Source organism: Silurus aristotelis (assembly GCF_946808225.1).
Source record: "Silurus aristotelis genome assembly, chromosome: 5".
Taxonomy (NCBI): Eukaryota; Metazoa; Chordata; class Actinopteri; order Siluriformes; family Siluridae; genus Silurus; species Silurus aristotelis.
This window is the reverse complement of record NC_139578.1, coordinates 12,263,276-12,289,239: the sequence shown is the minus strand read 5'-3', so window position 1 is coordinate 12,289,239 and position 25,964 is coordinate 12,263,276. Positions and strand designations below refer to the sequence as shown.

General features: G+C 36.6%; 1 protein-coding gene across 4 annotated transcripts in view; it reads left to right on the top strand.

Annotated features, from left to right (window-relative positions):
• Nucleotides 1-554: 554 nt before the first annotated feature.
• The window catches only part of dock11 (dedicator of cytokinesis 11), a 72,447-nt gene continuing 47,037 nt past the window's right edge, over nucleotides 555-25,964 (top strand). For all 4 annotated transcript variants that reach the window (XM_083542242.1, XM_083542241.1, XM_083542240.1 and 1 more), the window contains exons 1-15: nucleotides 555-846; nucleotides 5,319-5,435; nucleotides 5,848-5,937; nucleotides 6,131-6,213; nucleotides 8,953-9,013; nucleotides 14,839-14,934; nucleotides 15,065-15,199; nucleotides 15,422-15,596; nucleotides 19,129-19,208; nucleotides 19,309-19,392; nucleotides 19,512-19,652; nucleotides 21,703-21,930; nucleotides 24,753-24,875; nucleotides 25,311-25,393; nucleotides 25,718-25,840. In XM_083542242.1, the coding sequence (XP_083398368.1) occupies nucleotides 745-846; nucleotides 5,319-5,435; nucleotides 5,848-5,937; nucleotides 6,131-6,213; nucleotides 8,953-9,013; nucleotides 14,839-14,934; nucleotides 15,065-15,199; nucleotides 15,422-15,596; nucleotides 19,129-19,208; nucleotides 19,309-19,392; nucleotides 19,512-19,652; nucleotides 21,703-21,930; nucleotides 24,753-24,875; nucleotides 25,311-25,393; nucleotides 25,718-25,840 (1,721 nt within the window). In that variant the 5' untranslated portion in view covers nucleotides 555-744. The remainder of the gene's footprint in view (nucleotides 847-5,318; nucleotides 5,436-5,847; nucleotides 5,938-6,130; nucleotides 6,214-8,952; nucleotides 9,014-14,838; nucleotides 14,935-15,064; nucleotides 15,200-15,421; nucleotides 15,597-19,128; nucleotides 19,209-19,308; nucleotides 19,393-19,511; nucleotides 19,653-21,702; nucleotides 21,931-24,752; nucleotides 24,876-25,310; nucleotides 25,394-25,717; nucleotides 25,841-25,964) is intronic.

The window sequence follows — 25,964 nt, the reverse complement described above, 5'->3', positions numbered from 1 at the left end:
AACTATAAACCTCCTCCTTGGCCTTCCTTTTTTCCTTCTTCCTGGTGGCTCCATCCTCAGCATTCTCCTACTGATATACCCCATGTCCCTTCATTGCACATGTCCAAACCATCTCACCTTGTCTCCAAAACGTCCTACATGCACTGTCCCTCTAATAAACTCATTTCTAATCCTGTCCATCTTCATCACTCCCAACAAAAATCTCATCTTCAGCTCTGCTACCTCCAGCTCCATCTCCTGTACATTAATCATCCTAATCTATGTATATATATTTATTGTAAATAGACCACTTATGCACTTCTTGTTAGATTTAACTGCATTTTATTGGATCTGTACATGTACCTTGCACAATGACCATAAAGTTGAACGTAATCTTATCTGATCTATCGAATAGACCTACTTCACTTCGGAAGATTTCTTCGGATTATATTCACTTACTTATTTTATGAATAATGATATTTTTTTAATCAATTATTTGCCACGCCTCCTGGTTTTTGGCTGTAATGTTGAGATTTTTAGGATTGTTTTTCTATCTATCTGGCAACCCCTCTGTAGGCGGTGCAGCGCCTCTGAGCAGCAGTTCGGCGTGTTTGTGATCGCGCGCTACGTCTCTGTGTGTGTGTGTGTGTGTGTGTGTGTGTGTGCGCGCGTGCGTCGCACCTGGATTGAAGGTAATATCGCAAATCTCTCAGGGAAAGTTGATGGATCTATGAATTAAAAAAAAAAAAAAAGAAATCTAAAAGCATGTCCGAAGTGCGGAAATTCACCAAAAGGCTGAGTAAACCTGGGACAGCGGCGGAGCTCAGGCAGAGCGTGTCGGAGGCTGTCAGGACGTCTACTGCTGTGGTTAGTAACATTGTTTCCATTTGCTCTTTTCGGCGGGACACCGATTCTGTCGGTCTTGCATCCAGAAATGGGCATCGCAATCGATTTCCGCGTGATCGGATCTTGTTTCTCTCGCGAGCCAAAGCAGTTTTAGCCACAATTTCCCGTTTACCACTGAACTGATGCTGCGACTCTCAGAGCTGCAGCATGTGATGCGTTCATCAACATTTTTTGCACTAAGAAACGTCCTCCTTTTGTGTTTCCATATTTTAAATCTACTGGCTTTATTTCCCTAGATAATGGATGTACTATTATCCTGATGTGTTTAATGTGCAGAAGACATGGGCTGCTTGTTGTTCCTTTGTGTTTGGAAAAAAGCGGCCCATGTGCGTATCCAATCTCATTTTACTTTGCTTACATTATTATACAAACGCACAAAATGTAGGTTTGAGTTTGCAATGTATCCATGGGAGATCATTGCTTAGATTGTGTATGCATGCTGTGTCCTTGTTCAGCCACGATGAATGGACCCACGTGCCTAAAAGAAGGGAGCTGCATTATTGTCTGTGCATGTAGTAATATGTTGGCTGGTGATGCTGCAGCAAATGATGCAGTCAGACCAAAAAAAAAAAAAAAATGGCTGACAGGTTTTTATGATTTTAGAGTGAACTCTCATGTTGTGTTCTGTTTGGGGACAAACAGTCATTAGGCAGTGCTCCACAGAGGTTGTAATGATGCTGAGGGAATGCCTCTGAGATTTTCTCCAGCGCTTTCCTCAGCTTCAGGCTGAAGCCTGTCTTCTTCCTCGTCACCTCTTTTCACAATCTTTGTACTGTGAGTTTCATTTCGATCCTACTGTACGCCAGGTTGTCATGGTGTGTCTTGAGATCACAAAAGCTTGGGTATGTTGTGTCTACGCCTGGTGTCAAATGTCTTGGAGGGGTCTTAAGTTCAAAACTGGGTAAAAAAACGAACATATTTAACGTTTACACATTGTATTTGTATTGTAACACTGTGTTTTTAGTCAGTGGCCATTTCTGGAACTGAGTCGTCTCCAGATTTAATTAGACAGAATTAAAAGAAAACAAGTAGCACACATACATTAGGGTCAGAGAAAAAAAAAAAAGCCCTGATGGGTTTAGGCCATTGTGTTTATACACCTAATCCAACAGCTGCCTTTTACATTCGTGTTCATCTCAGTGAAAGTTATCTGGTAAAGCAATTAGGCCTGAAGACCATTGAGGCCGGTCTCAGTTTGTGTATGACACAAAAGTTGTTGAATTCTCTGCGGCTGAGATTTTGTCACAAATGTTGGGTCTAAAGATTTCAGCGCTGCGTCTTTCTGCAGATACGGAAGTAGGAACTTCACCATAGCTAACCCAAGCGCCAACGCCCTTACAGTGGTCTGCTGCTAGCTAACACTTCCTTTTCCCTCCTGGTTGTGGTTTGACGATCTGTAATTTATCTTATATACTTTGTGCTTCTTCATATTATACAGTAACAATAAAGAGTGAAGGGTGTTGCAGTTGGAATATCCATTTTGGCTAATTTCAGGCCAGTGTGCTTAATTTTCTTGTAGAGGATGAGTGTGTGGTTTATTCTGAAACAGTTCCTTGTTCAGAGTACAATGAAGAAAGTTTTGTTTGGGGTAAAACGGAGAGAGGGTTCAACAGTGCAGCCAGAATGCTGTAAGACGCTGTAATTCGACCAGTACTGGAAGCCTGGATTGTGGTTTGAAAGTCCTCTGTGCACATGCCCTGACGCATGACAGGAAGTTGTTCAATTTTCGGGTATGCACATGTCCTGAAGTGTGTGCTACGTGCTTTCTGAGTAACTTGAAGAGTCATTTTGTATTATCTTATGATTCAAAATCATCATGCACTGATGTGATATGATACATCTAGAAAGTAGTTCCAAGGGACTATTATAACACTGCTTATGAGCAGTGAATCTTGGAACAATGAACGGATTGTAAAAGGCACTGACTCGAGTTAAAATAGTGCTGAACTTAGTGCTTCTTATCATTTGTGCTCAGCTTGTAAACACAGATTGGTCAGCTTTGGAACGGAGTTAGCCAGAGAAAGCAGCACATCACTTTACTAACATCTCATTCCTTCCTTTCTCACTTCCTGTGCAATATGAGGTCTAAAATAAGTGAGTGCATTTACATATTAGGTATAAGGGTTTGGTTTATGATTCTATTTCAGCAATTTTCTATTTCCTGGAAGTGGTCTGGTTAATATTAATCATATTTTCTGCTGCCAGACAACCTTCACTGATGGTAGAGCACAAGGTCAGTGTCATAGTAAGTTCTAAATAAAACAGAATTATCATTGTTTTTATCATCACACAATCAGACATTTACAGATTCTAAATATATCTGTACCTTAAACATACAGCTGTGCGGTCAAATGGACACGTACGAGGTACTAAAGTTAATTTTAATTTTATAATATAAATAGTAGCATATTCATAATTACAGCGATGGGAATTATGATGGCACAGAGCCAATTAGAGCTTAGCATGCTAATATAGCCAAATTTGTTTGCTGTGTAAATGAATACAAAATGAAAGTAAACTTGCAATAAAATCGACAGGTCCGGGAGGAATTCATACTGGCTGAAGACTTGAGTTGTGCATCAGTTTGTAAACCTTATCCTTCATGTGATCAAAAATTGTCTGTGGCTGTTTTTAGTGTTGGCACCTAACAGCTTCAGTATCCCCTGTGCTCAGATTACTCCCTAAGTGGAGTCTGGGCATGACCCTGTCCTAGATACAACAGTTACAGAATAAATAAAAAAGTATAAATTGAAAGAATGAATAAATACAGATGTAGCTCAGTGTATGTCTGGTACTGTATATCAAAGTCACAGCTGCCCAGGTCATGAAACTATTCATTGAGACTTCATGCACTGTCAACGATTCATCATAGGATAAAGATGATCAGTCAGAATCATTTACAGAGACCCTTAACTTTAAGAGCACAAATAAAAACAAAATATCCCTTTCAGCAGAACATAACCACTGGATTGCTTCACTGCAGGGGTGAAGCATTCAGACATATTGTATTTGTTTTTGTGTATTGTGTATTAATCCCATTAATTTAAAATGGGATTTACTCACTTAAATATAGTCAAAAGTGGTTATATCGTCTTTTTTGCACAACTATGTTGCCCAGTGCAGGAAGTTTCTGCCCTTAGATTACGCAATAATTCACAAGTATCACCATTATTGAATTTCCCGCCTCACACCCCCTACACCAGATGTCACCGTAGTCAATGTTCTCTTTAAAACACAGCCAAATGAACAGTCTTTGTTACTATCCAATAATAAATCTTCTTTCAAAGTTACCAAAGTATTCTTTGCCATCTTAAGCCAAATCTGTGGCTTATTGTCTTTTTGATTTTTTCTATGCATGCTGTGGAGCTTTGTACAATATAATTCATTAAAAAATACCATATTGTACATGTGTCTGGAAGCCTGTGTCTTCACTTCTTATATTATCTCCACCTTAAGCTTTGCCTTCTTTTTTCCTTCAGAGTTCTGTATATTATTAAAAGGCAGTTTTATCACAGTGTAATAACAGTTTTTTGTATATATAAGTTAAAGTAAGTTTGATCTTTTTGGCTTCTCTGAATGGCAATACCAGATTTACATTGAGCTACAGTGTAAGCCAGTAGCTAGCTAGCTAGCTAGCTAGATAGATAGATAGATAGATAGATAGATAGATAGATAGATAGATAGATAGATAGACAGACAGATGGACAGATAGATACAACTTAGTCTAGATATTATCAACAAATTCTAATAATATATAATACAATAATATAATATCAGCATTCCAAATGATTTCAAAAGTTCTTAGTAAGTTCTCAATGTCTTCATGGAACTCTCTTTATGCACAGGGACATTGTCACGCTGGAACACGTTTGAACTTCATTAGTTCTATTAAAGGGAAAATGCAGTGTTACACCTTACATAGACACTTTATACTATTCTGTGCTTTAATCTTTGTAACAATAGTTTGAGAAGAAACTACATTTGGGTGGGATTGTCATGTGCTGTTATACTGCCTGTACAGTGTAGCTTATGCAGGTATCTTATGTGTTAAGTGTTAAAGTGTTAAATATAGAGGCAGGAGGAATCAAAGCAGACTTGTGTTGATTTTTTTTATATGGTAAAATTCCTTTACACACAGTAGTGTCGTGTTTTTGGAGACATTGTTGTTACTACATGTTATCATCCATCTACAAGGGAACCATTAGGTCACCATTTCGTCAGATGATGCTGTTCTTTTGCCTTGTGTTTTGGTTTGTACAATCACAGTTCAGAAATAAAACTAATTTTGACCTTTTGGTTGTGTTTTTGTTTGAGTTTTGGTAGTCATTTTAATACCACTTATTTCATCCATGTAATTAAAATGTGTTTGTTTATTTATTTATTTATTCTCTTTCTTTCTTACTTTCTCTTTTCCTGTGTGTGCGTGTGCACAGGAACAAACAAAGATCATCGAGCCACTAGACTACGAAAATGTGGTGTTTCAAAGGAAAGCACAGATCCACAGTGATCCTCAGAGAGACCTGCTGCTGTGGCCAGCCGATGACGTCTCAGTGAGTTCACCAAAAATATTTCCATTATGATACAGTAGAGCTCAGTGCAGGCGGCTGTAAGAACACACCATGAAAGTGAAGTATATTTAACCCAGCACCATGAGGAGTACATTTAACCCAAGATCTTACTCTACTATAAAGTTACAGAAATAATAGCTTATGTAGCATAATGAAGCAAATTGAAGTTGAACAATCAAATCATTGAAGCTTTGTCAATTCATATTTATCATTGTGTGTTAGAGAAAAGTTCTTAATTTTATTTCATCAATTAAGATTCATTTTTGTTTTTTTTATTCTGTATGTTTGTTTTCCATAGCTAAGCTTCAGCTTTTTGGGGCGTTTGTACATGATGTGTTATAAACAGCCAGTTATTGCTTGCTGTACTCAATGCCTCAATACTGCTTTTTTCCAGGAGACACAAATTGATCGTCAGAGAAGAACGACTGTCTCCTCTGTACCTCAGAATGCTCAACAAGAAGCCAAAAGCCTGTTTGCCACAGAGGTACTTTGCTAAACATCTGCTTCTGAATTAAAAAAAAAAAAAAAAAAAAAAAAAAAAGATTGACTAATACATTTTCCATGATTAAACACTGCTTTTGGCACTGTTTTGTCACATTTTTCTACATGCTTCATGTTTTTTTATGAGTAAATCTGATGCTGTGATGTAGTAACTGGTGAGTGTTCCTTTTTGGCAGTGCATCAAAATGTACAACACTGAGTGGCACACAATCAATTACAATTACGAGGCTTACTCAGGATGTTTTCGCACTCTTCCCAGGTGGGATATAACCCTTTATTATTATTATTATTATTATTATTATTATTATTATTGTTATGATTATTATCATTATCATTATTATCTGATTGATTCGTCTCTGTGTATGAAATGTTGTCTTTAATGCTTGAAACAACAGACAGTTATATCAAAAACTTACTGATTATGTGCTACTGTATTTGCTTATACTTTATTTTTTTAATATAGCACAGTGATTATTATAAATACACTTGTCTCCCCCATTAGCCAAACTTCACTGATCTTATTATAATAGTAAAAAAAAAGTAATGTTCTACACTAAGTGAAAATACATAGTGATGCTGATAGTTTGTGAATCCTTGATCATTTTCGGAATTTCTCCAAAAATCTGGTCCAAATTCGTTCTTTTCGAAAGTCATAAAAGCAGATTTTATTTTGTGTGCCAGGAAAACATTCCCCAAAATATTCTGCCTCCATCAGACTGAAATGTTGACACAAGGCAGATTGTTTCCATGGATTAATCTTGTTGGCACCAAAACTTGTCGCAGCAAAAATCAAGATCTTTCATAGCAGGCAACATTTTTCCTTTCTTAAGCAGTCCGATGTTTACGAGCCCATGCCCAGTGCAGCCTCGTATTCCTGTAAAGGGGAACCTGATTTGGTGTTTCACTGTTGTAGCTGGTCCTCTTCAAAGATTTGACATGTTGGCCATTTTAAGAAGCTTTTCTGCTCACCACAGAAATAAAAAGCTGTTGTAGCCATTCTATCAGCTCAGATCGGCTTTCTTTGGTATGTCTTATAAACCAGACATTTCTGCCACTTTGCAGCTGTTCTATTATGATATTAGAATTATTATTGCATAATTATTATGTAGGATTATCCTTATACAGTGGTGCAAAAAGTATTTAGTCAGCCACCAACTGTGCAAGTTCTCCCACTTAAAAAGAGGCCTGTAATTTTTATCATAGGTACACTTCAACTATGAGAGACAAAATGAGAAAAAAAAATCCAGAAAATCACATTGTCTGATTTTTAAAGAATTTATTTGCAAGTGATAGTGGAAAATAAGTATTTGGTCACCTACAAAAAAGCAAGATTTCTGGCTCTCACAGACCTGTAACTTCTTCTTTAAGAGGCTCCTCTATCTTCCACTTGTTACCGGTATTAATGGCACCTGTTTGAACACGTTATCAGTATAAAAGACACCTGTCCACAATCTCAAACAGTCAGACTCCAAACTCCACTATGGCCAAGACCAAAGAGCTGTCAAAGGACACCAGAAACAAAATTGTAGACCTGCACCAGGCTGGGAAGACTGAATCTGCAATAGCTAAGCAGCTTGTTGTGAAGAAATCAACTGTGGGAGCAATTATTAGAAAATGGAAGACCACTGATAATCTCCCTCGATCTGGGGCTCTACGCAAGATCTTACCCCGTGGGGTCAAAATGTTTACAAGAACGGTGAGCAAAAATCCCAGAACCACACAGGGTGACCTATTGAATGACCTGCAGAAAGCTGGGACCAAAGTAACAAAGGCTACCATCAGTAACACACTACGCCACCAGGGACTCAAATACTGCAGTTATAGACGTGTCCCCCTGCTTGAGGCAGTACATGTCTGAGCCCGGCTGAAGAATTGCTAGAGAGCATTTGGATGATCCAGAAGTGGATTGGGAGAATGACATATAATCAGTCTCAACCAACCTAGAACTTCTTGGTAAAAACTCAACTTGTCGCATTCAAAGTTGCATTCAAAGAAAATCATACCTACTGTGAAGCATGGGGGTGGAAACATCATGCTTTGGGGCTGTTTTTCTGCAAAGGGACCAGGACGACTGATCCGTGTAAAGGAAAGATTGAATGGGGACATGTATCGTGAGATTTTGAGTGGAAACCGCCTTCCATCAGCAAGGGCATTGAAGATAAAACGTGGCTGGGTCTTTCAGCATGACAATGATCCCAAACACACCACAATGATCCCAAACACAAGGAGTGGCTTCGTAAGAAGCATTTCAAGGTCCTGGAATGGCCTAGCCAGTCTCCAGATCTCAACCCCATAGAAAATCTTTGGAGGGAGTTTAAAATCCGTACAGCCACAAAACATCACTGCTCTAGAGGAGATCTGCATAGAGGAATGGGCCAAACTACCAGCAACAGTGTGTAAAAACCTTGTGGAGACTTACAGAAAACGTTTGATCTCTGTCATTGCCAACAAAGGGTATATAAAGTTTAGAGATGAACTTTTGTTATTGACCAAATACTTATTTTCCACCATAATTTCCAAATACATTCTTTAAAAATCAAACAATGTGATTTTCTCATCACTATTTTTTCTCATTTTGTCTCTCATAGTTAAAGTGTACCTATGATGAAAATTACAGGCCTCTCTCATCTTTTTAAGTGGGAGAACTTGCACAATTGGTGGCTGACTAAATACTTTTTTGCCCCACTGTAACTTGGGGATAGAAACCATGCTAGTGGACCCAAACCATGCCTGGAAAATTCTCACCAAAATACAGCATACAAAAAAACATTAGCTGACATGATCCTGTAGAATTTCAATGTAAGGATTCTAGAATTGTGTCTGTTTGCTGACTTAGTACTTATTTTAATTTTTATTATTTTAAGTATTTTAAATTTTTATTAAAAAAATAAGTGCAACATTGGTTATTTAAAAGGTTTATAGTCTTTCTTATTATAAATTCAGTGTTTTCAGTGTAGTGAGTTGTTCCAGTGCTCACTTACAATGTTTTCTGATCTAGTAAAGGGACTAAGACTGAAAAACTCCCATCCCACATGTTTGAGACTGATGAAGGAGAGGAGGTAAGAGGACTTCTGTGTGTGTGTGTGTGTGTGTGTGTGTGTGTGTGTGTGTGTGTGTGTGTGTTATACAAATAAAAACGAATGAAATTGAATTTTGAATTTCTAAACAATGTGGTGAAATATCCTGTCGAGCTGCAATTATTGAAACTGCAATGTGACCTTTAATCATACATGTTACAGTGTGAGCAGTCAGGGTTTGTAGATTCCATCGATTATTAGAGCGATCGGATAAGAAGTACTTTTTCTTCATTAAAGATCAATACTAAATATGCAATAGAAAAATAAAACGGGTCTCTTAAAATAAACAAGTAATTTGTTTCCTTTTTAGAAAAATGTAAATTTTAATTGCTGAAATTGCCTACAAGAATATCTGTAAAATCTAAACTTATTTAATGCATTTAAGTGCCATATTACATTAAAATACATATATAAAATAAAAATAAAAAATCATAAATAAAACTGCCACTTTCCACGCAAAGGTGATTTATAAAAAACCAAAACCAAAAAAAAACATGATGGGAGAAAGTGTGCACCTGTAAGTAAACTCTAAACCCCGCATACTCACAATGTGGAAACAGAAGGCGAGAATGGGAATAGGCGACAGACACAGAACCTTTGCGTGGAAAGTGGCATACGCACGTTTCCAGCCCTGTTTTGTGCGTATGCCACGTTTATAATCCCAGAGCGGATCACAGTTTAGCGGGTGGTGCATCAGTAATAATGGTCTGTGGGGAAACACAGTGCTCCGTTTGTAGTTGTGGACTAAGTTAAGCAAATAATTTGCCTTGATGCTTTTTGTATTCTAATTATTCAATTTCAGCCCTAAATAAATGTAAAAAAAATGGTGGTCTATCTTTTTGTAAAAGTCGTTTCATATTATTTGTTTGCCATGAGGAAAATCACAGTCATATGTCTACAGTCGGCACAGAGGCCTTTTCAGTGGGCTGAGGCTCTCATACTATAAATAGCCTTAAATGAAATGTCCGGTCGATCTGGATGATACAAGATGGAGAGAATGGGTGACTTTTAAAGTGGAAAGTATTGCCTTTCTGAATGTTTTGTGTTTCCATAATGCATCAGTGCCATTTAGAGGCTGTTCTAATTTTATATGTTTGTACCTTTCTCTGTGGGGTTGCTGAAAGTGTGACATCATAATCATGATCGTATTTCCTTTTGTTGGCCATTTCAAGGACGTTAGTAAGGCCCGTTGATTGCATATCGAAATGAATGAATGATGGAATAAAGGCTTTTAATCCATAGAGCAGTCAGGGGAAGAAGGGAAGTGGAAGAGTGATTGATCCTTTAGTCTCAGAGGAGCAGTGAGGGAGAGGGAGAAGGAGAGAAAGAAAACGTGAGCGAGAGAGAATAGGGGATGGAAAAAGAAATGAGGAAGAAGGAGGAGTGTACTTGGACAATCACATTACAGTTGAGAGCTAGAGAAAGCAGCAGCAGCAGGCAACTTCAATCACATTAGAGAGATAAATGCAAGCACACACACACTCACTCACTCACTCACTCACTCACTCACTCACTCACTCACTCACTCACTCACTCAAACACACTGTTTTTCTGACCGTGCAAAGCTCACTGTGTTAATTAGGATTGATTGTCATTAGTGCCAAAACTATGGAAACTCAGAGGTGGCAAAAGTACACACATCTTTTTTTTACTCAAGTTAAAGTAAAGAAGTTTGGGCTCTGACATGAACTCAAGTAAAAAGTAGCCATTACTACTACCTGTTTTAGTGTCACGTTGGTAACTGGAAATCAGTTCTTAATAATATTTAATCGTGATTAATGGCATAATTTTCATGAGTTAACTTAAGGTTCCCTGGTGATGCAGTGGTTAGGATTCGGCGCTCTCACAGCCGCGGCCTGGGTTTGATCCCCGGTCAGGGAACCAACCCCAGCCATTAGGGTTGCACAAGCCAGTGCACCCTTAGTGCCGGTCCCAAGCCTGGATAAATGGGGAGGGTTGCGTTAGGAAGGGCATCCAGCATAAAAACATGTGCCAAATCCCTAATGGGAGAAGCTGAAAGAGAGTCATGAGTTAACTTAACAAAAACTAAAATTAATTCATACACTTTCATCTGTTCTAAATGTACCTTCGAATAACACGTTTCAAGTTTTTAATACTCTAATCAACATGGCCATGAACAAATCTAGATGCTTTATGCAAATGTATGTTTATTATTAGTGAAACTCTACTTAATTTAGAGCATGAAGACAAAATATTCTTGTGAGTGTTTTAAAGTAATTATGGTGTTTAAAATGATGTAAATCATCAGAACAACAAACGGAACCTTTGCTGTGTTTCCACACGGTGGTTAATAAGGTAAACCTGGTAAAGGTAAAACTGGATTTTGGTCCTGATTTGAGACTTGGCGCATCAGTAAAACAAATGTCCTCTTGGTGGATTTTTCTTTTTATCTTAGTAAAGAAAGAACATCGTTCAACACTTGTTTTGCGTTAAATTTCGCCTCTTTTATATGCATTTATTTATATTTTTAATAAAAATAATTAATGTTTTAATACAAAACGAATTAAAAATTTTACCTAATGAATGAATCCAGGCTGAACAGCCACTATATAAAACACAAGCAGAGAAAAGATGATGATGATCAGGTGATCAGGAATGTCTCTGCTCAGTCATGTTTACATCGCTGACTCCCTCTGTCTCATCCACATTAACCCCAGACTTCTTGTTGCCTTCTGCCTGCTCGTTGTTTGCTCTGTAATCTAGTCCACGTCTGTGGTGTGTGAGAGCCAGGAAATGATACACCAGTGGTAGATTGAAAAAGCCACACAATGACAATAAATAGGTTAAGAAAGTGAGAATGAGCAATGAGAGAAAAAATAATGTATATTTCACCAAATAAATTAAAACTAAAGTAAAGAGCCTGTTTTAAAAATGAAGTAGAAAGTACAGATATTTGTGTAAAAATTTAATGAGTTGGGGTAAAAAGTTAAAAATAAAAACTGTAAAAAATAAACAGTGAGGTAAAGTACTGATACCAGAAAAATCTACTTCGTTACTTCCCACCTCTGTGGAAAACTAGAAATAACGCATATGGTTTACTGATATTTTAGTTTTCAATGGAATCCGATACAAAATATGTGGCCTAAATAATGGCCATACGAATGTTTATAAATCTGTACACATGACCGTATGATAAAACTAGTCATGTTAAAAGATGTAGTCAAGTTGAGGTAAAAGATGTTTACTATTTATTAAATATTGAGAAGTAAAAAAAAAAAATGTTGATTGATGAAATTGTCATATTTGTAATATTAAACCTGTAAATAATCGACTTTAACCTGTCTATACATTATCTTTCTGTATCTTGCTCAGAAAGATACAGAAAGATAGGCTCTATCAGTGTTTAAGCAAAAGTGAGTACACCCCTCACATTTCAGAATCCATTTTAGTATTTCTTCTCGATAAACAATATTATAGAAACTTGGATATATTTTAGATGAGTAAATGTGCACCTTGTATAGCAGTACAGATTTACTGTCCTCTAAAAATAACTAAACATACAGACATTATTGTCCAAATAACTGGCAACAAAAGTGAGTACACACTAAATTAACATGTCAAAACTGTGTCCAAAGTGTCAATATTTTGTATGAGCACCACTGTTATCCAGCACTGTCTTAATCATCCTGGGTATGGAAGTTACCAAAGCTGCACAGGTTGTTGCTGGGATCCTCTTTCACTCCTACATAATAAAATCACGGAGCTGCTGGATGTTAGACACATGACGCCTCTCCACCTTTTGCTTAAGGATACGCCACAAGTGCTCAATAGGGTTCAGGTCTGGAGACAGATAGCCACTTTAACAAATTCACCTTCAGCTTCCTCAGCAAGGCAGTTGTCACCTTAGCAGTGTGTTTGGGGTTGTTTTGATGTTGTAATACTGTTGTTTGGCCCAGTTTCTTACTCACTTTTGTTGCCAGTTATTTGGACAATAATGTCTGTATGTTGAGTTATTTTTAAAAGGACAGTAAATCTGTACTTCTATACAAGCTGCACATTGACTACTCTTAAATTTATCCAAGTTTCGTTTGTATAGTTTTGTCCATTGAGAAGATACTAAAATAGATGCTGAAATGTGAGGGGTGTACTCACTTTTGTGAGATAATGTACATCTTTCAAATGATAAAATAACAAAAATATAATTTCCAGTACTCGCTAACTCACCTAACCGTTTATGTTCCAAAGACATAGTGCAATTAAAGCTTTTTTTCAATGAGTCATTGAAACGATATTTTATAACTTTAATATTTCTCTAATATAGTAAGTTATACATTTTGATTATCGTTTCTTAGAATGAAATTTTAATGAATAAAGTTTCATGTTCCATGTTTTTCTATATGTTTAATGTGCCATGGTTTGATAATAAGTTCATTGAAAGTAAAATTTAGTAATCCCCCGCTTTGCCGCAGTTTGAATTTTACGCCTCCGGTTTATCGCAGAATTGCGTTTTCCACATAACTAGTTTGTTGCCGGTCTCTCGAGGATTGCAAGATAGACCACAAAACTTATAGGGAAGTGTTTTTCTGGAGTTTTATGTTTAAATAATTAAATTTAATAATAAAATATAATTATTAATTATAAAAATTAAGTAAAATGTTATTACAGTATGTATACATAAAAAAGCATTTTTGGTGTGCCGTTTTTCGTTTATCGCCGACGGTTTTGGAACGTAACCACCGATAAACCGGGAATTACAGTATAGAAATAATAAATACGTACCCTAACCCTAAATTTTTTTTAATCCAATTTCTATTGACATGTGAGACAGGATTATATAAAAATTAGGAACATAAACATCCTGCAGATCCTCTGTTCTAAACAGTAATCAAGACAGAGGTTGCACAAATAACCCTTAGCTAGAATCTAATTTGCTGTCTGGACAGTTACATTAGCTGCTGGAGTCAGTGCTAGTCTGACCTGGCATTAGCATAGTAAAAAGGGAAATTCTATTAAACATAGTCATAAACATATTTCGTGTTTTCTAGAGTGGCAAAATTGATGCCTCTTTTTATCATATAAGCCTCTAGTTATTATTTAAACCATTTTATTGAGGAAATGTCCAGTGTCCAGTGGCTTCTCCGTGTTACGAAGTACACAGACAACAATACGTATGCTAACTAGCTAACTGCATTTGATTGATCCATTTTTTCTTTTGAACTGCCGTATATATATATATATATATATATATATATATATATATATATATATATATATATATATATATATATATATATATATATATATATATATATATAAAATTATTTTTTTTTTTTTACACTGTTTGGTCAATTAATAGGTATGAGCACATGCATTAACTGGCCATGACTGAGTTTTACAGTCATTTTATTGCTTCATTTGTTTATATCATCCGGCTATTTGATCTGTTCACAGGAAATGCTCATGTTAGGGGTGTGTGTGTGTGTGTGTGTGTGTGTGTGTGTGTGTGTGTGTGTGTGTGTGTGTGTGTGTGTGTGTGTGTGTGTGTGTGTGTGTGTGTGTGTGTGTGTGTGTGTTCGTGTGTCTGTAGAGAGACAGTGGATTAATAAGAAAGGATGACAGGAGGAGTATCAATAAAGGAATGTGCACCTGAGTCAGCAGTAATTCGAACAAATGCTGCTTTAGAATGAAATACACTGGATTTGTGTTTGCCTGTTTAAAACAAAAGAAGATTTTCATTCAATGTTTTTAACTGTGTGTGTGTGTGTGTGTGTGTGTGTGTGTGTGTGTGTGTGTGTGTGTGTGTGTGTGTGTGTGTGTGTGTGTGTGTGTGTGTGTGTGTGTGTTAGGACTCCTTGTCACTGTGCTCTCAGAAAGGAGGTGTGATGAAACAGGGATGGCTCCATAAAGCAAATGTCAACAGCAGCCTTTCTGTATCAATGAAGGTAACTGAAACCTTTGCTAATAATAATAAATAAATAAATAACCCTGTAGTTCATTTTTCATCCATTTTGAATCTTGAATCCTTTGCTTATTGTCAACCGCAGTTAACTAAGGAGGGTTTTTTAATCATAGGTGTTCAAGCGGCGGTATTTCTACCTGTCTCAGCTCCCTGATGGTTCCTACATTCTTAACTCCTATAAAGATGAGAAGAACTGTAAAGAGACCAAAGGCTCCATCTACTTGGACTCCTGTATCGACGTGGTGACGGTACATTTACCAGCACACTTAACCAGTAAAACTATTTAGTAGCTGTTTAGTCATAACTTTCTTAACTCTTTGGCTCAGGCTTGGGCTTAGGTTTGTGGTCATTAGTCAGCTTGTGGGATGGCTTGGGAGATCATTAAACTATTTTTTAGGATGTGGAGTTCAAAGGTTATTCCCTCAAATGTAAAATCACTACAATGGAAGTGATCTCTGTTTGCTTTATAGTGTCCTAAGATGCGTCGCAATGGCTTTGAGCTGAAGATGCAAGATCGCTACAGTCACTATTTGGCAGCAGATAGCGAAGCTGAGCTGGAGGATTGGGTAAACACACTGAAGCTCGCTCTACAGAGTTCATCGGAGGACAGGAGGAACGGAACCGACTCCTCAGACTGTGTATTAGGTGTGTTTATCTGCTTTTTCCTCCCTTTGTTTAATAGGGAACTGGATATTCACACTGCCTTTTCAGTAGCTCAAATTTTTGACAGGCTCAAGTCTTCTTTCGATTTCACTTTTAGGTTTTTCATAATCTATACTATTTAGCCAAAAGTATGTGGGCACCCGATTGTTACACAAATATGTGAGTCTTCTGAGAACCGTTGCCTCAAAGTTGGAAGCGCAAAATTCCAGGATGTCTTTGTACGCTCTGACAGTATGATTTTCTGTCTCGAGAACTGACCCAGCCTGTGCACAAAGCATGTTATCCAGTGTTAGCCTTAAAGAGATTATTATAACAGCGAAGGTCAGGTATCTCTATAGTAATAGCTATTGTTTGAAAAGTGATGTTCATAAAGCACATCTGGTTGTGATGGTCAAGCATCCACATACTTCTACCCTTGCTACCCTTAATAAATGTTGGCCTGCAGTCTCCCTTTCCAGTTTCTACTTTATTTATCTTTTTTGTAACCTTCTAGAGTCACTTGCTTTGTATTGAACAGTAAATGCATCGAATCCAAATAATCTTTATTGCCAAACATTGTTGGTTGCATGTACAAGAAACTTGTCATGGTATGCTGGTGCTATAAAAATGATGAAACACTAGGAAAATAAAATAATAAGATAATGAATAAAGACCTAAAGTGTATTTAAACTCAAGGTGATGACTGAATTTACTTTCGACTATTAACAAGTTTTTATTTTGAATGTGTTTAGTGGAATCTGCTCACAAGATAACTGGGAGGATTTTGTCTTGTTATTTGGTGGTAATCAGGTTCTGCCAGAATTTAGTTTTGCTATATTTATGATGTCTGTGTTGTGGTATAGTCTCGGCTGTAAATTCCAGCTTGTTTCCCCCCTTTTATGTACACATACTGTATAGTGCATAAATAAATATATATATATATATATATATATATATATATATATATATATATATATATATATATATATATATATATACACTGTAATATAGTACCGTATTTTTCGGACTATAAGCCGCTACTTTTTCCCAACGTTTTGAACCTCGTGGCTTAAACAACGAAGCGGCTATTTATGAAATTTTCCTGGGTTTTTCCTGGTTTACACAAACTTCAAGCCAAAAAACTGAGCGACATAACATTAGACCAATGAAATTTCCGAACGGAAACGAAAAAACGCACCTCACCTGTGTTCTGAGCTGCACGCCATCGGGAGAAAAAACATTTTTTTTAAATGCACAACGATGCCAAATGATAAACTCCTGAGAGAAATAGTTGTGAAAGGAAGGAGGAAGACAGTGAACAATGACTTTCCTGGTAGGCTACTGTTTAGATACAAGCCGTTGTAACGCATTGAGTCTGGGTGAAGGGAGAGCTCACTAACTCCAGTTGCAACAGAAATCATATAAGCACAGACAGGTTTCCAAAACTTGTGCCTTTTTTATTTTTCTTGGCAACAGCGTTAAGGGTTAGTCAAAGAAACTTAGAAATCAGCAGATTGCACACATGCAGTAATAGCGGAAAAATGCAGTGGCAGGCTATTCCCAAAATACCTGTTGCGCCTCCTAAAGGAAGCGCAACATATTTCACCCGTTACACCGTGTGTAACGTGTCTTTCGTTAAAGCCTGTGTAAAGTACACTAGTGTAGACAGCTTATAGACAGGTGCGGCTTATTTATGTTTAAAAGAAAAATATTTGTAAAACACTGCGGCTTATATATGGGTGCGCTTTATAGTTTGGAAATTACGGTGCATGCAGTCATTCATACTCATGCTGTCAGTTCCAACAAATATTAAAGCCACAGATGCTAATTTAAAACACACCTCAACTCGTACTTGCTATGATGCTATGTAAGGAGGTACGTGCTTTAAATATCACGTGTGTATTATTTATATATTTTAGAAAGAAACCACAATTGGGTGAATAAACGAATCCATAACCTGACAATCGCGAAAGGCAGATTGTAGTGCTATGTGAGGCTATACACAAGACTATTTTTCTGTAAATAAGATTCATGTATAGAAACCACATGATATGGCCCAGTGGCTTATTGGAAACATAGTCTAGTGTCTCAAGACTCCGAGTGTATGCTGGTATTCACATGTAATTCTACTAAAACTTCACTCACCCGCAATCTGTAAATAATCCTCCATACAAAAACCTGACATATGCACAGTATCCGGAATGTATATTAGGTAAAATTGAGTCCAGATTATTGTTCATCATTTTGTCACCTTAACTTCCCTTTCCAAGTTTCATACTATACTTTTTACTGAGGAAGTTGTTTGAGTGCATTTTGCCTTCATAATTTCCAGTGTGTCTGAAAAGGGGATCTTGGAGCAACTGTGCAACAAGTGCTGCTTCCTTGCACGTGTGATGTGCATGTGTGTGTGTGTGTGCATGTGCATGTGTGTAGATGTGCATTTGAGTCTGGGTGATGCCTTTCATTAGTGGAGAAATCATCCCACTCTTCTGCGCTGAGTGTAAATATTTTTCCTTGCGTTGCAGACAGGGACTGGGCCATGACTGGATTTTGCTGTTCTGTGGGTGTTTTGTTGGACATGACACAAGCGCTCTTTCTCTTGTGCTTAAATTATCATTTTTTTTACATTTATCATTTAATGGTAATAATATAGAGGGAAATTACTTCTAAGGTGTGCTGTGGTATCAACACATCCCAAAAATACTTGAAGATTGAGAACTGGAAAATTTGGAAGACTAATCAACACCATGAACCCTTGTCATATTCCATGAACCATTCCTGAACAACTTAAAACAGTTTGGCATTATTCTGCTGAAAGTGGCCACTGCCCTTAGGGAATATTTTTACTCTAAAGGCATGTGTTTGTACAATGTATAGGTAGGTGTTTGCTGTCAAAGTAACATCCAAATGAATGCCAGGGCCAATGGTTCTGCAGCAGAACATTGCCCAGAGCTTCACACCACTTCCACCAGCTTGCCTTTTTTCCCAAAGTAAATTCTGGTGTTATTACTTTCCTAGTGAATACTTTGCCATCCAGTTATTAAAAAGACGTATTTTTTCAAACCAGGCCACCTTCTACTATTGTTCCATGGTCCAGTTTTAATGGTGATTGTAGGTGATTTCAGTGGTTAACAGAAGTCAGCATGGGCACGCTGACCATTTTGCATCTTTGCAGCTCAAAACTACGCAAGCTCAGTAAACTGACACCTTTTTATAATGAACAGCAATTTGTGCTACTGTAGCTCTTTTTGAGATCAGACCAGACACATGTTCATGATTACCATAATTATGGTTTTCCCTTGGACCTCTTTGGTAGGTACTAACAAATGCATAAAGGGAACACCCTGCTAAATCTTCTGTTTTAGAGATGCCCCAGTTCAAAGCTTTCTACTGGGTTTATAGTTTGCATTTTTGTTGCATTTGTGTCTCAATTTTCTCGTTAAGCTTTAAATAACAGTATTCAGTTTTATGTAACTATCTTAGAAATATGTGTATACATGTATGTCTTTTTTTTTTTTTTTTTTTTTACACTCAGATGAAGAAACCAGTAGCCAAGGAAAACCAGAGAGCATTTCTGAGGGTTTTGGTCGGAGTCTTCATCCAGAGCTAATGAAGGTAAAAGCAAATTACGAATAGCTGGATTCACTGTAATATATTATAAAAGTATGTACAAAGCTTTTCTGCACACTCGTTCTCACTCTGCTCACATCTCCAGTTTGCCAGAGAAACAGACCAGCTCAATAAAATCAACAGGAATGAATCTAGACAGAAGATTCTTTCCCTAGATCCAGAGACTCAGGTTGGTGGCCATTGCACTCTCCTAAATCTTTATTGGTTTGGCGCTGTCTGTCTTATACTATTCCTGTCTCTGTAGTCTAATGACTGATTCTAATTGACATAGTGTTCCTCTCCTCTCAGAGACTGGATTTCTCAGGCATCGAGCCAGATGTGAAGCCGTTCGAAGAGCGTTTCGGTCGCCGTATTATGGTCAGCTGCCATGATCTGACTTTCACCCTGCAGGGTTTAGTCATCGAGAAAAATGACGGGGTTCTGACCAACGTAGGTTACATTTTAATACTGGGTCCTGGTAACGTAAAGTACATCCTGTATCACTTGATGTTTTGATGTCCACCATCGTCCAGTCAAAATGAACCACGTTTTCAGTTGGAATGGTTTGTGCTGATTTGTTTCGTAGTCGAAGAATACTATTTATGATTTACAACCATCAAACCCTGCTGAATGGTGGCATTGTTATTCCAGAAGCAATCACTCATACCAGGATGAGAATGTTTCCTGAAAAGATTCATGTCGGTATAAATTAAGGAAACAATTAGATATAAACTATGCCAGCAAAAAGAACCACACAAAAAGAGCTACAATTTTCTCTTTGTCATGTGTCTGTATTTGAGAATTTTCATTATTTGTTAGACTTGTGGTGCTTTTTACAGGCTTATAGCAACTTTTTTTGTTGTTGCTTTGAAGACCCATTCAAAGTTTTAATTTACATACACAGCCATACATAGTACAATGTGTGGTGAAATGCTTTTATTGACAGGTTTGTGACATTAAACATCAATAGAATAAAAAAAAAGATACAAAAATAATAGTGGGATAAAAAAACGAAAAAAACAACAGATTTACGGTAGAATAAAAAAAACTGCAAAATAAATACATTGACAATAAAATAATTTACAGTAGAATTTACAATAAAAATGGAGTTTACATTCGTAATATGTTATAAAATTATAAAAACTGTATAATATCCAGTATGTGCAAGATGTGCAGCCTGAGCCACCAGAAACATCACAGTTCACGTTAGTGGCAGAAAAGATTGAAAGTGTACTTTGTATACACATTAACTCACTTCACTGAACTGAATTAGAAAAGGCAGAAAGCACGTCAGTCCGAATGAGAACAGCTCTCATTTTTGGCTTTTGCAGAGACAGGGCTATAAACCACCGTAAAGAACATAATCCTCAGCAGAGTACTCTGGATGGCATATGGGCAAGAATGCTGACAGACACTAGTGTGGTTGGAAAAAATGTGGCACTCCTCCCAATAGTAAGCATGAGATTCTAAGAAATATTTATAAGTAATGGCGAGACTTTCCTAGGTCATGCAGGCTGTTTGTGCTTTAATCTTAGGCAGCAGCAGATATAAATTATTATTTGGCTGCTCATAGTGTGTCATTTATTTAAAAAAAAAAATTCAGTCCTTGACTTAATTTATGTACATTGTTGTATATATTTTGGTAATCCTTGTTTTTACCATTATGACACGTTCATACAGTATATGAGGACTGTGAAATCTTATGTAAGGTTACAATATATATATATATATATATAAAACCCTCTGAGGGTTGAAAATGAAAACCTCAATTATCATCAAGGGTAGATGATCATTAGTTATTTGTTCAGTAGCACATTTATCTTCTCTGAAGTATGATATCTCCCTGAAATATGGGCTTTTTGAATTAGAGAAGCTATAGAATGTAGACATTAGTACAGCACAGTCAACAGTCTTATATATACAACATTGATTAGCACTTTAGTTTAAAGGCATACAAGCATGCATTCAGCTGATGTATGAGCTTTTTAATTAAATGGAGCTGGAATTGAAATGGTGCTTTATTAAAGTCTTCAGGGCAAAAGCCGCGTTCAGAGTGCTCTTAGCGGAATAAACAACAACTTGAACTTGTTGATTTTTTCTTCCATGTAAGGCTTTATATAACTATTACATTGGTCCTCCATCATTGCTTTTTTTGCAGAATTTTTGTGGGGAGTTGTTGCTAAGTGGTGGTGAGTTTCAATCCAAGTAACACCAGCGCTCTTGAGCACGGCCCTTAACCCTTAGCCGCTCAGTTGTATGAATGAGATAATTATCAGTTGTGTGAATGAGATAATACCCCTCGGATAAGGGAATCTGCCAAAAATGTCATAAATGTAAGTGCTATGAAGGCCAATGAATGCGTCCTTCAACTAAAGTGTACAGCAGGTCAAATCATACATATAGTTTTGTCAGATTAAATGATTAAACTGTGCTATGTTTGCCTAATTAACCCTTTTTTTAAGCTGTCATTTTTCATTCAGTTTTGTTCTTCTTGCTCCAGCTCGAGCCATTCTTCATCACTTTAGCCTTATTTGACGTAACCAAAGGCTGCAAGATCTCCGAAGATTTCCACGTGGATCTAAACCCAGCATGCGTGAGAGAGTTGCTGTCTGAAGCCCCTCATACACCCATTGGCGCCGAAGGAAAAGAAGCGGCTGACGCAGCCCGAGTCGACGGCTTACCAGTTTTTCAGAGAGTGTCTGAGTCTCTACTACGTTTTCCAACTCAGGTAGGAGGTTACATCTTTTATATTTTTATCATGAAGGGCTTTAAGTGTTTTTGAGATTGTTTGTAAAAAAATTGTGTTAATTGTTTTGAATATTTTAATTCATCTACTACCTCAACAATTTGTAAATGTAGAAAGTCTTAGGTTGTAAGTAAAGTTTTGACTCGCCTTTTTTTTAAGAAACTCCGGTGTTAGGGACGTGTTATGATGTGATGGGAGAAAGAGAAGTTAATTTTAATTCATTACCCTAAACAATTCTAACAACGGTGTATATAATGAAAAGCACAAACATGCATTAAGTTGGACGAAATAAAGGGTTTATAAACAATGTATATTATATTGTTTAAATCGCACAAGTGAGCTTGGTTTGGTTTGATAGTTTGATGCATTGCTATGCACATAGACTACAATAGTGACGTATCTTTGTATCAGAGGTACTACATTGCAAATTATTGCAAACCTGCAAACCCTTTTTGGGTGGAGAACTGACAATAACAAAGAGCTGACACACTTTATTTCTATAAACCTAGACACCTTCCTACAGAAAGCTTTAATGTTATGTATACATCATCCTTTGTTAACTAACAGCTATTTTTGTTTATCTGTTTAATATTGGCATATCCTTGAGACTCTGAGGCAGAGTGAGGATCCATCCACAGACAAAAAATAATAATAAAAAATAAAAAAGCAATAATAATAAATCAAAGACAATCAATTAGCCCAATTTTGAAAAAAAAAATTTAATACAATTTTTGGGGGAAAAATAAAGCCCAGCTTTATGTGTCTAATTAGAGGTCACTGGCATTATAAGCATATGGCTGTATATCGTATAGGGGGAATAGCTGTATTAGGCATTGAACTCCACTGTACAATAAATGGCAGTATTTCTATGTTTATATTGTTCTATTTATAAATTGCACTGGACTGGGCAACTTTGAAAGTGAAACTGCATAAGTTTACAGAGTGACGTTTTCAATGTATTTATTTATTTTCAAATATTATGAAATCATAAAAGTGAGGAACCAAGGCAACTTTCAGTAAAATGTTTGGCCCTTAATAGGAAAAAGTTTGGGCACCTCTGATTTAGATCAATCAGTAGCAGAGTGTAATCCAATAGACATAATCCTAAAAAAATAAAAAAACACCAACCAGATACTTGTACAAATAAATGTGATGTGATGTATCTGCTTATAAAGCTGGAACCCAAGAAGTGACCAGGAAGTGAGAAATGGCAGATTTCCAATTCTTTATATAATATTCTATTGGGCATGATCTCTGCTGGACAAGGCAGGGAAATGTCACACAAAGTCTTGTGACAATTTCATATGAATTAGCTGTTACTATAGAGACAATAATGCATTTAATTCTAGAAAGGGAAGCTACGATTTGGTAGAACATACAGAATGGATTGCAGGGATAGCAGAAGTGGAAGTTTTCAGAATGGGCTTCAACACAAAAATATCTACAGTCTGAATGGATTTTCTCATTTTTCCAATTTCAGAATTTGAAATTGGAAAAATTGGTATATGTGTCATATATTTCTTCAGTGTCTATATTATGGCAAAACGAGCCAGGTCAAAGATGACAATAAATACCGATTTCTTCTACAGGAAATTTATAAAATGTCATAAGTAATTCAATGAACAATAAACTTTTGTTTTATTATTTGTATTGGTATTAACATTCTTAGTATTTTCAGAAACTGTAGTAGTATTTTGATCATTAATTCGGCCTGGATGTGTGTTAGCTTTATCATGCTATACCTTAATCATTCAATGATGCATATATATATATATATATATATATATATATATATATATATATATATATATATACATAAGTATGTAAATAAAAGATACAGTTCGCACTATGTCTGTGACTCTGGAAGGCATTTTGCATGCATGAAACTCAGTAACCCTGATCCATTAGTCATTTCTTCAGCAGCTCTAGTGCTGCATAGTAAATCATAGCCTGCGCCTAGACCGCCCTGAGCTTTCAGTGCCAGGGTGGGAACTATGACGTGGCTTACTGGAACTGAAACACACCAGAGCCTAACTCAGCAGATCAGAGAATAACATCATGTTATCATGACATGATAGAGGCTCCACTTATTGCATCTGATTTATTTAGCTTTGAAACTAGAGGAGAGCTGGGGGAAGGATTTAACATCAGATGATAAAAAATGTCAATACTATTTAAAAAATAAAATAAACTAGGGAAAAAACTGGGAAAGACCAGAACCACGAAAACAATGCCTTCTGAATGAAACCAATATTATTTTGATCAGTCTTGATAAAATCTTACAAATAGGCATATCATAAAACTTTATAGTCGGTCCACTGACATCAGAAGAAACGTATGTTTTCGTACATACAAAACCAACAATTTGAAAAGAAATTCACCTTCTGTGCAGACAAATGCACTTGTTTCGACTTTCGATTGATGCATTATTAATAGGCATTACAGTATTAACCATAAAGCATTTTCATGTATAAGATTACTCATATTTATTCATTTATTATTGATCGCATTCACTATCAGTGATATGCAGAATTACTGGCTCGTTCAGATTGATACAAAAAAGTCCTCTTGCTATTGCACATCTTGTATAGAAATGTTAGCAACATCTTAATCATTCTATATCTGCAGTCGCACAAAACTAGTCTAGAGTTTATTAACAGCAAAAACTAGTTAGCGAAGTTTTTTGTAAAATAAACGATGCGAGGTGCCTCAATATAATAGTGCAAATAAGTAGTAGTGCTTGAATCTGAAATGTGTACATCTAACAAAGTGTGTTTGAAACGTATTATGTATGTGTTCTACAGGGCATCTTTTCTGTGACCAACCCTCATACAGACGTATTCCTGGTGGCTCGGGTAGAGAAGGTTTTGCAGAATGGGATCACTCACTGCGCTGAACCCTACATTAAGACTTCGGATATGAGCAAGGTGCTGATAGATAGATAGATAGATAGATAGATAGATAGATAGATAGATAGATAGATAGATAGATAGATAGATAGATAGATAGATAGATGGATAGATGGATGGATGGATGGATAGATAGATGGATAGATGGATAGATGGATAGATAGATGGATGGATGGATAGATGGATGGATGGATGGATGTACAAACTATGAAAAAGGATGATGATTGGTGATGATGTAAAGTATGTAATATGTAAAATATGTAGCTAAAATATGTAGTTTATTTAGTTAGAATTAGTCATGTATTATTGGTCCTTTTTGAACATTTATTCAGAATACATGCTGTTTATAGGTTGTGTTATGAGCGGTAAAATATTTAATACAGTTTTGCTTTGTTATACAGATGTAGTTTTACTGTTATCTTCTTTTCTTGCCTTTTAATGCGTGATCCACAGACGGTTCCGAAAGTACTAAAGGCAGCTAAGCAGACGTGTCAGCGGCTCGGACAGTACAGAATGCCCTTTGCTTGGGCTGCCAAGTAAGTTGTCTAATAAATGGTATATGAATGAATGGACTGAGGCAAAAAAAAAAAAAAACAATGATTTATATCTTAAATTAAAAAATTAAGGTGAAAAGTTGATTTGTTTCCTTCTAAGAAAACTGGCTGCACTGTTTAGACATTTTAGTAAATACATTTCAGTGTTTGCATCATACATGTTTCAAGCAGTTGAAAGAGTTTCATGTTGAAGAATTGTCATTTAACTCTTGAGTTATGTGTTTTATGGGTGTTGTTTTGTTTTGTTTTTGTCTTCAAAACATTTGCGATTAACACAAACTACACAATAATGGGATTCGTTTTCAGGCAGGTGTTTAAAGATGGCCAGGGAAGTTTGGACACAGAAGGAAAGTTCTCACCTCTGTATCGCCAGGACAGCAGCAAGATCTCCACAGAAGACCTTCTCAAACTACTGACTGAAATCAGGAAGTGAGTGGAGTGTGTATGCAGTATATGAAGTACAAAGTACATGTGGTTTCTTTTTGCACTAGACATGTGTCCTTCCTGTGTTTGTTCAATAGCTCGTTTAGTGTTTTGAGAGTTTGTGTTCTTT